General features: G+C 41.0%; 1 protein-coding gene across 7 annotated transcripts in view; it reads left to right on the top strand.

Annotated features, from left to right (window-relative positions):
• LOC126295422 (uncharacterized) overlaps positions 1 to 14849 on the top strand; it is a 179271-nt gene that overhangs the window by 101347 nt on the left and 63075 nt on the right. For all 7 annotated transcript variants that reach the window (XM_049987903.1, XM_049987900.1, XM_049987905.1 and 4 more), the window contains one exon: positions 12716 to 12790. In XM_049987903.1, coding sequence (XP_049843860.1) covers positions 12716 to 12790 — 75 coding nt within the window. The remainder of the gene's footprint in view (positions 1 to 12715; positions 12791 to 14849) is intronic.

Here is a 14849-nt window from a genome sequence, read left to right on the forward strand (position 1 = left end):
GCAGTACGAGGCCTGCCGCTGCGAGGACATTCCTTGATATTGCCGTGCCCGCTTTCCTCACGTAACCTGCTCGCCCACCGACTAACTGTACTCCGATCGACAGCAGCATCTCCGTACACCTTTTTCAACCTCTTTTGGATGTTTCCCACTGTCTCGTTTTCACAACACAGGAATTCTATGACACACGTCGGTTGTGACGAATGTCGAGTGTAGCAGCCAGCTTGAAGAAAAGCTGTGACGACGCCACTCCCGGGAACAGGTTGAACTAAGTTTGAAAACAAGTGGGAAGGATGTATCTACACACTCTACAACTTTCACACATGGAGAATATAAACTGTATTTTTACAAAAATAGTGTGCATTTCTTTTGGAGTGACCCTCGTAGTACCCCCTATACTGCAGCGGATGGCACAGTGAGGGTGGGCAGCATCAGTTGGACGGCAACCCACAGGTACAGCCGTGCAGCAGGTGCTTTTCTCTTCGCAGAGGGACAGCGGAGTCGTCTCGAGGCACAGATGGTGACTGTGGTGTAGCTGACAGCCGTGGACACTGCAGGATATCCTGGAATGTTCTCGCCTTTACCCTTATAATTTTGTGAAGTTCCAATAGATTGTTACGCTATAATGGCCTTCAGAAAGACATCTGTAATGCAGGTGCGTTGTGAGGGTGGGGCACCGTCGCACTAAGGTCACAGAAACCTGTCCGATCTCCCAGGTGACAGCTGGCGACACACAGCTGTGACTCCTGCAGTGTCGGAATGTGCAGACACTCTCACTCGAGGTGATTGACGGATTGCAAACACCTCACTGGAGACTGCCGAGGTTATCGGTACAGTGAGATGTCGGCTCCGATGTGGACCAGTTGAGCGGCCCCGTGCAGGCACTGAGTAAGGTGGCATAAGGCCGTCGCATTGAACAGAGATTATGTTGAAAAATAGGGATGTATAGACAGAAGAGTGGGAAATAATACGGTGTACTGGAATCCTCAATAAAATGTACCTGCTTGCAGGAAAAAAAAATGTATATTTCCAGAATGAGATTTCCCCTCTGCAGTGGAGTGTGCACTGATATGAAACTTCCTGGCAGATTCAAACTGTGTGCCAGACAGAGACTCGAACTCCTGACCTTTGCCAAAGGTCCCAAGTTTGAGTCTCGGTCTGGCGCACAGTTTTAATCTGCCAGGAAGTTTCAAAACGTATATTACACTCCTCCTACAGTGTCATGGGTAAGCCTAAAAGTTTAATTTCTTGTCCTTGAACTTTAATTCCATTTCATAATTTCTCCTTGGGATGCCTCATAGCTGGCTCAATGTACATATTGGACAGGATTAGAAACAGGCTACAATGTTGTCCCACTCCCTTCAGAACTACAGTTCAGTTTCCGTACAAGTTGAAGATAACCTCTTGCTAACTATATTTTATCCCTTATTCCTTAAGAATTTCAAAAAGTATAATCCAGACAATATTTTCAAAAGCTTTGTCTAAATGTACCAATGCTATAAATGTATATTTCTCGTCCATCCACCTTTCTTGTAAGATAAGTTGTGGTGTCTGTATTGCTTTGGACGTTCCTACATTTCTGTAGTACCCTAACTGATATTCCATGACATAAACTTCTCCTAGTGTTTCTGTCCTTCTGTAGACAATCTGTACAGTATTTTGTCAATGATGCTAATTAAACTGATGGTTCAACAGTATTCACAAATGTCAGCATCTGCCTTCATTGGAATAAGAATGTAATAATACTTGTTGCAGTCTGGTGTTTCTTTTTTTAATCTATGACACTGGGCTGTAGTAATGCTTCTTTATAACTATACCTGTTTGTGTATCGTGCTGTCTTCTCAATATGTCACATCATAACAATTTCTGTTGTGGATAACCGTATATTACTTGTAAAATCTTCAGTTATCAATTTAACAGTGTTATCTGATATTCGAATGAGTCATACGTGTTTCTGTGTTAAAGCACTTAATTGTTTGTCTATATACAGGCTAAAGAAAAATTTGCACTCTTAAGACTTTGCAGTGCGATTCCTCACGTATGTGCGATACAAAAATTTCTCCTGAAAAATTTCATTCTGCACGTATTTCCGACAGTAAATGGGTATTAAAGATTGACAATTTGGCAACACTGTAATCACATGTGCAGTAACTGTCATCATACGAGAGTAGTCCTGTGCAGTGAATAGCGATTTGGGTTGACCGTGCAGGAGGTCGAGGTGTATTTGTTTTTATTTGCCAATTTCATTCTCGGTGTGTGACCTCCAGAATAGCTTCCTCAGTAGCTAGAGTAAGGCGAGTCCCTGGACAATCTCTGTCTCCCGAAGGCGAAGCTCCAGATGGTGAAAACCGTTTTTGTACAAATGACGTCAACCGGGATATCTGGCAGTGTATTCAAGAGTGGCAACACCAGTCCAATTATCAGTTACACTGAGGATTGGAAGCTTATCCACATATTCATCATTTGTCTATGCCTTACGTCTGCCACACTGTTTTAGAATAACATAAGTAGAAAGTGCAGTATGTATACGATTGTACACGGAGTCCGTCACGGGCACATTACTCTGTTAGCAAATAGTCCCTGTCTGGAGAACAGCGCATACGTCGCAGCATGCTATTTCGTGTAATGCACGTCATCTCTGTTACAGTTTTTCTTCTGCATGATTAATCCCAATACTGCAATTGCGAAGTGTTTGTTTTTTAATCTCTCTGTTCCCCTATTGGTAATGAATGTGATGTTTCCACTTCTCCATCGACGATGACGATAATCATGATAATTCTCAAATTTGATTTGGGGAACAAAAAGAATCCAAGAATAAAAAATTATAGAAGTATGGAAAAAAACTTTCAAACAACTGGAAATATTTCCCCAAAAAATTATACAGAAAGAATGAGAACTGATCCCATTAAAGAAAAAATACAAGCGCCAAGGTGGGATTCAAATTGTGATAATGCAGTAGGAGAGAGACAACGAGCCCTCTTAAAACTATAGCTCTGACAAAGCAGAAACCACACAAGAAAAATTTTTTGAAGTTAGAAAACAAATAGCTAAAATACTTAGACAAACTTAGAAAATATCTTAATGAACAACTAAACTCAATTGAAGAAGACTTTAGGAACCACAAAACCTCGAGTTTTACAAAATGTTTGCAAATCAAATCAAAGGATAAACAGCACATTCAGCAGGTCCAGAAAACAAAATGGAAAACTGGCACTAAATAACGAAGAAAATTGTCAAGAATTATTCAAATATTTCTCACAACTTCCAAATTGCTCGCAACCAAGATTCCCCAGATTACAGACAGAACACACAAATGAAACTTCACTTCTGCCAACTCTAGAAGGAATTTGTAGTCACATTGAAGAGCTTGGGAATTGTAGCTTAACTACTGAAGAACCTTGGTCCAAATTTCTTAAAAGAGATCACTCAAATCATCCAAGAAATTTGGCAGACAGAAAAAATTCCAGATGATTAAAAATGTGCACTAATTTTTCCATTACACAAAAAGGGAGATAGATGATAACAACTACAGAGGCATTTCACTTTTGCCGGTCACTTACGAAATTTTATCCACACGTCTTCTAAAGAGAGCCCAATAACGGCTAGAACACACAATTTCAGATTACCAAGCAGGCTTTTGACCTAATAGTTCGAGCCGGGAACAGATCTTTAACCTTAAAACTATTTTAAAAATTAAAGCAATCAGGTTGAAACCAATAGTCTGCTCATTTGTTGATGTTAAAAAAGCATAAGATTCTATAGATAGACAGTCCTTATGCAATATTCTAGAAGAAAGTGGACTGGACATCAAAACTCTAAAACTAATCGAACAAACACTGTCAGAAACCAAACCAAAAATTTAATTCATAGATGAAATTTCGGAACCATTCTCAGTTGAAACAGGAGTAAGACAAGTAAATCGGATCTCACCATTATTATTCAGCATAGTTTTAGACAAAGTATTGAAAGAATGGGAAATGGAACTAAGAAAGCAAAACTTTTGGAAGCTGATCGAACTAGGAAGAGGTCAAGCAAAATTGAATGTTCTGTACTTAACGTTTGCAGGTGGCTTGGCAATTCTAACTGACAGTGAAGAAACAGCAGTGAAACAAATTGAGACTCTCAGAGAATGTGCAGAGAAGGTTGACCTTTGAGAAGACTAAATTCATGTGTTCAAAGTTGGATATTCCGAACTGGAAACAAATTGTTGTGAAATCAACAGAGTCAAACACCATAACTACCTCGGTGAAATTATTGAATCAACAGTACCTGGAAAAAAATAGGAAAAGGAAAAACAGATTGCAGAAAATCAAGAAAGCGTCCAGACTTGTTGCAAATTTGTATAACAAAAATGCCTGTCAGAAGGCACTAAAATCAAACACTACAACACAGTAATTAGACACTCACATATGCAAGTGAAACAATGTCATTGAATCAGAAAGTAGAGTTACAAGAAATTAAGAAAGTAGCGAGTAAGGTTATTAGAAAAACTCTGGAATCGCGATACACACAAGATGGACACAGACTGCAAACTACTGAGACAACAGAAAAAGTATGACATTGAAACTGCCATCAGAAAGAGATGAACGAAGTTTGATGCACACCTAGACAGATTACCTGGAAACAGACTGACTAAATGTTTGTTGAACTATGTGACATCCCCTAAAGCATCAATACCTTGGGTAACTGAAGTTAAGAAGGACTTGACAAAAGCAAAAATTGATGTAACAAATACATCAGACAGGGATACATCAGAAGCAAAATCGACATATGGAAGTTTATTCAAGAGATGGAACCAAAACCCTACCAACCAAAGTGGACTGACGAAAGAAAGAAGGCTTTCGGGAAGAAAATGAAGAAATATTGGGAAACTAAGAAAAACTTAAGAAAGATTGAAAATCGCCTGCTTATCATTATCTAATGGGGATATTCACTACCATTTTCAAAGAATTTTCCTAGGACTACTGGTGCTGTAAGGCCCTAACGAAATGTAATGGACCTGAACGTGGTTAGAGTAATGATTGGTGCTAATCGATGGGACCATTGGGGGAGCATACAATGAAAACAGGTTTGGAATCTAATAGATGCAATGATGTGAAACAATTTGTGTATACGAAACACAAGACTTCTTTAAAAACTGACCAGTGAGAATAATTGTACTTTTGTTTCTTTGTTCATAGTACATAAGTGCAAATGTTTTGTAGAAGACCCGCTGTAATTGCTGTATGCCAATTCAGGTGCTAGACACCGTACCACGTAGATGACATTTAGCAAATAAAAATAAATACGCCTCGACCCAGATTCGAACCCTCGACCTCCTGAGTGCTAACCCAAAATGTTATCCACTGCACTGCACTACTCCTATATGTTGACTGGAGTACATGTGAATACAGCATTGCCAAATTGCCTATTGTTAACGTCCATTTACTGCCAGGAATATGCGCAGGACAAAATTTTGAGAGACATTTTTGTATTGACAGTATGTGAGTAGTTGTTCTGCGAAGTCAGTGTGTGCAAATTTTTCTTCACTGTGTATACGTGACTGTGAAGATTTCATATGTAATATAAGTCAGAAATCATGACATGTCAGTAATATTATCTATTTAATACTGAGAAGGTGGTAAATTACTGAAGCTGGTAGTAGTAATGAACAAACAATGAAAACTCTAGGTAGGAACATCAACAATACAGGGTGTTTCAAAATGAATGTACCTGTTGTAAGGCATTGTGGTATTTATTACATTCAACTTACAATTGTAAGTAGTACACCAAATGAAAGAGCAACTCAAATAGTTTTGTTTGTATAGCTGCGCGCAATGAGAAGAGCATGGAATGACAGTGACTGAAAAACATGTTTAACGAGTGCGAGTCTTTCACGCTTAGCCCCAAGAAATATCCCTGAGGAAAGTTTATGTGCCTTTCTTTTTCGGCGAATCAACTGCAACTGATGTTTCTTATCGTGATGTGCTACAGCTATGGCCCATGTCTCGGTGGAAAGCAGCTGAACGACACACCTTTATTTGGGAGCAAGATGGTGCGCCGTCTCACTGGCACAGCACAGTACGCGATAGGATAAACGACGTTGTATCCGACCAACGGATCGGATGCGAGGAGCCGTTTGACACAGCATTTTGTGTAAGACCTCCACATTCACACACAATCTGATGCGATCACATTTATGGGCCTCCTATACCAGCTGATCTGTCAGACTTTAGAAACAGTGTTATTGCAACAGTTACTCCCAACACATCGATCGAGGTTTCGGAACAGCTCGCGTAAAAACTTGACGTGTGATCGGTGTTCACACTTAATAATTGTAAGAAAAATTGTTTGTGTTTCTCTTTCATCTGGTGTATTATTTATAATTGTAAGGTGAATGTAATATGCGCTACAAAGTCTTAAACCTGTATATTCATTTTGAAACGACCTGTATAGGAAGAGATAAATTGCTACTTACAGTAAAGAAGGCACACAAAGTTGCAGACAGATATAGATAAAAGACACTTACATAGAGCTTTCAGCCATGCCCTTCATCAGCAAGAGAGAAACATACCATTCGTGCACACAAGCAAGCGCAACTTGTGCACACGTGACCACAAACTCTAGGAGCTCAGGCCAGAATGTGATTGTCACATGGGATGCAAGCAGCAACCCGGGTGGGGCAGGGAAGGAAAAGGAATACTAGTTTACATACGGGGGTAGAGACAAATACGGTCTGGTGGAGTGTTCAGGCACTAGGATTCTAACAGGTGCAGCGCCAGGAAGTTGTGGTGCAGGCAGGTAGGAGGGAAAAAGAGGCAAAAGGCGAGAAGAGTGGGGAAAGACGGGTGGGTATGTTGGAAGAGCTCGGCAAACAGAGAGAGTGAGAGACGAGAGTGGGAAGTAGGCGATTGGGCAGGGAAGGGGAAAATGTTGGGTGGAGGGTGTGCAGATAGTACGTTACTTCACATCGATGCCGAGACTACTACAGGAGCGGAAAGCTGGTGGTGGAGGCGAGGGTTCAGACGGCAGCTGTCGAAATAGAGCACATCGTGCTGGCCGAGCACTTCCTGCTACGGACTTGTCGGAGGTTTATCCTGCCCCATCAGGGCAGTAATGTCGTGTACGAGGTCTGCTGCTGTCGTTGCACAGCTTTTCATATTGGCACAACTACCGACTAGCTGTCCGGCAGGATGAACGGCCACCCTCGAACTGTGGCCGAGAGCAAAGCATAACGTGCAGGTGAACGTAATGTGCTAGATTTCGATGGCTGCTTCACTACCTCAGCCACCTGGATTATTGCCCCCCCCCCCCCCCCCCTCCCACTCCCACCCCGACCACCACCAGGTTTTCTGAACTGTGCAGATGGGATTTATCCTCCGAACAAATTCTCTGCTCCCGTAAGTATCCCTGCCTCGACCTATCGACCTGTAGTAACGTACTGTCCTCAAGCCTTCGCCGTGTCACCTCGTCTCCCAGCCTCTCGGTTTGCCACCTCTGCGAACACACTTGCCTGTCTTTTTGTGCTCCTCTCCTGTATTGCTCTCTTTTCCCTACAATCTCTTGATGCTGCACCTGTTGGCACTCTAGTCCCTGCACGCTCCGTGAGACAGCACTCGTCCTTCCCTCCACCTGTACGCTACTATCCCTTCACCTTCCCCAAGCACTCCGGGTTAGTGCTAGCATCCCACGTGACAGTTGCGTTCCGGCCTGAGCTCTCAGAATTTGCGGTCGTGTGTGCGTGAGGTGTGCTTGCTTATGTCGCGTCGTGTTTGTTTCTCTTTTGCTGATGGAGGCTGTGACTGAAGGCTCTATGCGAATGTCTTTTAATTGTGCCTGTCTGCAGCTTAACTTTGCTTCTTTACAGTAAGTAGCACTCTATCTTTTCCTACATTGTTAGTAGTAATAAACAAGTATTAATACAGCCGTGTCTCGTGCACTTAAAAAATATGTTACTGCTGTTTGAAGTTGCCTGCAAAAAATGTAGGTTTTTGTCTTTCTAACACGCTTACATGCCAGGGCAAATAGTTTAGTCACAGTCGGCTCTCCCGAGGATCTCGATAATTCTGAGACAGCGTCGTCTGTCCCAGGGAGCTTGTTTCAGCTTAAGTCTCTCAGCTTTCTGCCAAATTATTCTTGTAGTTTTTTATATCCCATTTGGTCTACTTTTGCTTTCTCTTTTCTTAGCATAATATTGTCTTCAGGTTCCTCTTCATTGTATAAATTCACTATATTTTCTTTTCATTTCTTTCAGCTATTCCTCCTTTGCTTAGTACTGGCTCAATGCCTGAGCTCATCATACACATTATGTTCTTTCTCTTTTCTCCCAACTAGTTATATGTACAAGAGGTGCACTGTATGGGTTCTCAGGTCGTGACTGCGACGGTGGAGGAGACTGTCGAAAGCTTCGGCACTCTCTAAAGTCTTACATAAACAGAGACGATTTTATTTCAGAATGTACATGTAAAAAAATTTTGTTGTAGCTCTAAGCTAACTGCTTGGTAAGATGATAATGAAAATAAGACATTGAACAAACAATAACTGCTACTTCTTTATGGAGAATGTGGATTTGCATTCAGGATATTTAAGTCAAAACATCTGTCTCAAAGTCCCAAATCTCCTACTGCATTACTATAATGTATCAGATAAATGCTGGGATGTGTCCGTCATCGAGTCGTGGTTTTCTTCCTTTAGTCTTTGTCACTCTCGACATGTAGTCTATTTTAACATCTTGGTGTCTGTGAAATGTTAAACTTGTAACTTGGTTTTGTAATGAAGGCTTTGCATCTCTTCTGTCGTTCTACTGCAAACATTGTGTGTTAGATTAGATTAGATGTGTGTTAGATTACATATACTTTTATTCTATAGGCTCACAGTCATTAGATCCTTGAGAATGCAGAACATGTCAGAAAACAAGAATAGTTATTACATATTTACACATGAAGTGGTCATCATGGATGTGGAATAACTCAAAAAGGCTTAAAACCATTTTTATTTAACATGTAATGTTAACAAACTTGTCACAACACATGGAGAAGTATGAGAGATAGTCAAACGAAAAGAGACTGATGGAAAAAGTATGTAAACTGTTTATTATTTCAAAAGTAATGACCTTAACTGTTAATACTTCTATCCAACTATTAGACTAGATGGTCAATCCCTTTATGGAAAAATGTTTTAGGTTGCCTACAGAACCACGATTTTACCCAGGTGTGCATCTCTTCATCCAAAATAAATTGACAGAACTGAATGTCTTTCTTCAGAGCTCAAAAAATATGGAAACCGCATGGAGAGAGATCTAGACTGTACGGAGGATGCAATAGGTGCCCAGCAAAACATCTCCAGTGTAGATGAACCAACCTGCTAATAAAATGCCCAGCCACCTGTTGCCGAAGTTGTGTCAACTACACAGCAGAAGTTTTATTGGGAAGGCCTGACACATCCTCCCCATGCTATTTCCATATTTTTGGAGCCCTGAAGAAAAACATTTGTGGCTGTCAATTTACTTCGGACAAAGAGGTGTGCACCTGGGTACAATCGTGGTTCTGTAGTCTTTTACAGACACTTCCCATGAAGTCATTGACTGTCTAGTCTCACAGTGGAACAAGTGTACACACATCGTAAAAAGTTTTGCATCACCCCGCTTCGCAGAACTCCTGAAGACAGACGATGACTGTGGGTGTTGTATCACAGACATAGTCCCTTTGACTGTTCAGAGATTTCACTAAACCCGCCTAAAGGTGTAAACAAACACACATGAGCAGTGCCTATTTGACGGAGGGGGTCCAACTGCAGATCAGTTCCAGTCATTGCACCAGGAATGTCTGTAGTTCAATCGTGACCCGACGGTCAATACTGCGGTTCGATCGCGTCTGCATTGTTCCTTTGTGCCAGGAACAGCTCTCAGCAAGGGAAGTGTCCAGGCGTATCGGAGTGAACCAAAGCGATGTCGTTCGGACGTGGAGGAGATACAGAGAGACAGGAACTGTAGATGACATGACTCGCTCAGGCTGCCCAAGAGCTTCTACTGCAGTGGATGACCACTACCTACGAACTATGGCTCAAAGGAACCCTGACAGCAAAGCCACCATGTTGAATGATGCTTTTCATGCAGCCACAGGACGTCGTGTTACGACTCAGACTGTGCGCAATAGGATATGCAACTTCACTGTGGACGTCCATGGCCAGATCCATCTTTGCAACCACGACACCATGCAGCGCAGTACAGATGGGCTCAACAACATGCCGAATGGATCGCTCAGTATTGGCATCACATTCTCTTCACTGACGAGTGTTGCATATGCCTTCAACCAGATAATCGTCGGAGACGTGTTTGGAGGCATCCCGGTCAGGCTGAACGCCTCAGACACAGTGTCCAGTGAGTGCAGCAAGGTGGAGGTTCCCTGCTATTGTGGGTGGCATTATGTAGGGGCGACGTACGCTGCTGCCGGTAACAGAAGGCACCGTAACGGCTGTACGATATGTGAATGCCGTTTTCCAACCGATTGTGCGACCGTATCGGCAGCCTACTGGCGAGGCTTTTGTCTTCGTGGAAGACAGTTTGCTACCACATCATGTACATCTTGTGAATGACTTCCTTCAGGATAACAGCATTGCTCGACTAGTGGCCAGAATGTTCTCTAGCTACGAACCCCATTGAACGTGCCTGGGAAAGATTGAAAAGGGCTGTTTACGGACGATGTGACCCACCGACCACTATGAGGGTGGTCCGCCTTTGAGTAGTGGGACAATCTGGACCGACAGTGACATGATGAACATGTGGATAGTATGCCTTGATGAATACAAGCATGCATCAATGCAAGATGACCTGCTACTGGGTATTACAGGTACCGGTGTGTACAGAAATCTGGACCACCACCTCTGAAGGTGTCGCTGTATGGTGGTATAACATGCAGTGTGTGGTTTTCATGAATAGTAAAAAGGGTGGAAATGATGTTTATGTTGATCTGCATTCCAATTTTCTCTGCAGGTTCCAGAACTCTCGGAACCGAGGTGATGCAAACCTTTTTTTGTTGTGTGTATTAATAGTTACAGCAATTACTTTCCAAATAATGAACAATTTATTTACTTTTTCAGTGTGTCTTGTTTTCATTTGACTGTCTCTTGTGCAATATGCTGAGGCAGACATGGCAATTCTTATGCTACTCTACTCACACATTATAAAACTGAAAAATCTGTTATTTGCATTTACCACGTTACTGCAGTGATATGTACAGAAGTCAGCTTTCACACAATAACACATTGTTTGATTATATTAATTATGTACAGGGACTAAAAAAAAAAGTATTTCATAATTTGAGAGGTGTTAGTATGAACCAAAACAAGATAAAAATGTGTGGCAAACATGGTCACTAAAATGCATACCTTAAGAGCTATCAGCATTTGTTCATCTTTGTTACTGTGGAATTCATCTCTTTTGTTGAACAAGGTATGCATTTTAGAAAATATGTTTACTGGACTTTTTTTCTTGTTTCAGTCTGCTCTACCTTCTTGCAAGATGTGGAAAGCAAAGAGCTTACAGTATATGAGATGTGTTTCACAGTAGCAGAGATCAGTAAGTGCTCATAGCTCTTGATTGTATTGTTTTAGAGCCCATGTTTACTGGACATTTTTGTTTTGTTTTCGTCCGTACTACCACCTCTCAAAATATGGAATACTTATCTTATTTAATTGCCTTTGTTTATATCAGTTCACCCTTCTAAGAAATTTGTCAGTTGTGCATGAGTAGCCGGATGGGGTGGCCGAGCGGTTCTAGGCGCTCTACAGTCTGGAACTGCGCGACTGCTATGGTCCCAGGTTCGAATCCTGCCTCGGACATGGATGTGTGTGATGTCCTTAGGTTAGTTAGGTTTAAGTAGTTCTAAGTTATAGGGGACTGATGACCTCAGAAGTTAAGTCCCATAGTGCTCAGAGCCATTTGAACCATATTTTGTGCATGAGTAGGCGGCTACCAGTAAATCCTGTAGGCTCCTCTTAAACTGAACTTTATTGGTAGTTACATTTTTTTTCTTACTGCTGACAAGTGATTGCAAATATGTTTCTCTGAATAATAGATACCTTTCTGGACCAAAGTGATGGCAAATCTTTGTAAAGGGTATTCTTATTTTTGGTATTGAATCCATGGACTGAGCTGTTGATTTAAGAGTTACAATGACAGTTTTCATTAAGGACTAAGTATATTATTAACCAGTAGTTGATATCACTAGTTCCTTGCACAGATTTCTGCATGGTGTTGCTAAATTCACAAAACAAGTAATTCTTATTACATGCTTTTGAACTTGAAAAACTTTGGCTTGCCTTGATGAGTTACCCCAAAAAATAATCCCATATGACTTAATGGAATGAAAGTAAGCAGAGTACATCAGCTTCTTTATTTTTGTATCATATTTTATATCGTATAAGTTATGAACTTCATAGAGCGTGGTTTTTCAGATTTCATGAAGTGACCATGTTTGATTTGCTATTTTTTATGATTTTCTTATAATTGATAAATAAAACTAACCTGGTACCTGGTAATGTTACTGATGAAATGTTGTTGATGTACACAAGAAAAAGTAAAGATCCTAAGATAGAACTACTTGTAGTTAGTTCCCAATTGGATGACGGTTGATAGCTTAATACGAGTCTTTCCTATTGGCTCGAGTTGAACCTGTCAAAGATACAATTTGAACCATTTTGTAGCACAGTCATTTGAGTTAAATTTTTGTCTGTGTTGCAGGATATGGAATGTACCACAATAAAGCAAGAGAAACACTCCGACGATGACGAAGCTGCCAATTTAGCACAAATGCAGGTAGAAAGCTAGTATAGTTTTCATTTATGTTGTATCTGTTGAATATTTGTTACTGGACCCGTGACCAAAAGAAAGAGAACACCTAAAAATTTTAATGAGTTTTTATAGATATTGTAGATAGGGTTAACACATGTGGGAAAAAATATTTTTTTTTTTTTTTTTTTTTTTTTTTTTTTGTGGAACACACACACACACACACACACACACACACACACACAGAGAGCTAAACTTTACACACAGCAGCTTTTTGTGGGTTTCCGTGTCAAGTTTGAGGCAGCCAGTGGGAAGATTGTGTGTGGTAGCCAGTGAACAGCTGTTTCCTAAGTACGTCATTGTGCTGGTAATTTACAAATTAATCATATTTTGTGGATAACATTTCCTTCGCATTCACTTTTGTCACATATTGATGATTCTGTTATTTATGTACAGGATGGCCGGAAAGTCCCTTTACATGTGCGATTAGTTCATTGTAACTTCAATAACACAGTTGTTTCTCCAAAATGTTCATATGTGCACCCTTGTCATACTTACATGGTGTGGTGTGCCTTCAACTGTTTGAATTATATTCTATCAGTTCTCTGATGGCCGTTGGCCTGAATGCTTCCATGCCAAAGTCCATTTTCATTTAAAGTTGTATTGTGCTGCTTTTAATCCAGGTTCTCACAAAGTGTGCTCAACTTGCAGGGTGAACACAACACTGATGCAATAGCTTAGGCACACATTTCTCTTCAGATTGATGGGGGGCATCCAAAACACTTCTAAGGTAAAAAGGTGTCTTCTCTCCCACGATCGACGTCTAACATGTCAGTTTTTTCTTACCGTGCAATATTTTCAGTGCTGTGTTTCTGTTTACGGGCACACACACTTGTCACTGAGTGCTCCTCCAAAGTGAAGTCACTGCTGTCACTGTTCTTTGAGCATGGAAAGGCGAACAGTTGTTCTCCTTCTCGGACAGACAAGCGGCCCTTAGCAGTCACCGTTGCAGTCAATATGAGGCGCTGTATCGGTGAAAAGTTTCAAATCTTGTGTATCTTACCATTTTACTGTGTGACATGCCTTCAGTTACACTTCCTGTGCACATTATATATACCACACTTGCACATTATACATTTGAAATGTTATTAAGGATTTTGTGTCAAAAGAAAATCTCAGTTTTGGTGAAAAAGTTACGTGAATTAGGTGTGTTGTGTCGACGGCCCCTTTTTTGTTTCCTTCTTTCATCACTTGCACGAGTTTCTTTCATTGACAGAGGCAGGACTTTTTCTGTGTTCAAACAATATTGACGATTTTATCTCGGAGGCGGAATTTGTGTCGTCACGACAGACCGATCCTCGGCACAGATGGAGGTCTGGTTGGGTTTGGAGGTGACAACTCCATTGTGATGAGCAAAGCAAATAAATGTAAAAATGATTTCACAGTCGAGGCCCCAGAATAATGTGTAGATATTAAGAGTCTTTTGTTAGCTCGGAAGCTGATATTTTCATTTTCTGTTTAGTTATGTCCAGGGTCTCTCTAATACCTACTATGCTATTTCACTGAATTCTCAGTATTTCTACTGTGATTCAAATGAAAACAATGTTTCATCATTGGCTGTACAAATCACCTTTTCACTCTCATCCTTCATACATTTGTCCAGTCAGTGATTCCAGTGTTAGAAATGTTCATCGTAATCACCTGTATTAACTTGACAGCTACTCCCTATTTTTCTTTCTTTCTTTATTGGTCACCTCTATGTCATTAATTCTGTGTCATTTCATTCTCTTCTTTACTTGTGGAAACAAGAAGCAGCCACGTAGAGGTACTTCTACGTCGTCGTCAATCGGATGCTGTATTCTAAGTTTCTAGTACCTATAGTGAATTTGGCGTAAGAAGATTTCTGACAACTAGTAGAGCTGTTGCCATCTTTCAGACACGAAGCACTAATGGCTGCAGCTGAAACAAAAAGTCGCCTATACGGCAGTGACAACACTGAGGCATTGCCGTAACAAGTTTACAAAATAACATTACGTGTTCGGTCGAGACAGGTACGCAGAGCTGCTGCAGGATCTCGCTACCCAGC

Source organism: Schistocerca gregaria, chromosome 11 (genome assembly GCF_023897955.1).
Source record: "Schistocerca gregaria isolate iqSchGreg1 chromosome 11, iqSchGreg1.2, whole genome shotgun sequence".
In the NCBI taxonomy this organism is placed as follows: domain Eukaryota; kingdom Metazoa; phylum Arthropoda; class Insecta; order Orthoptera; family Acrididae; genus Schistocerca; species Schistocerca gregaria.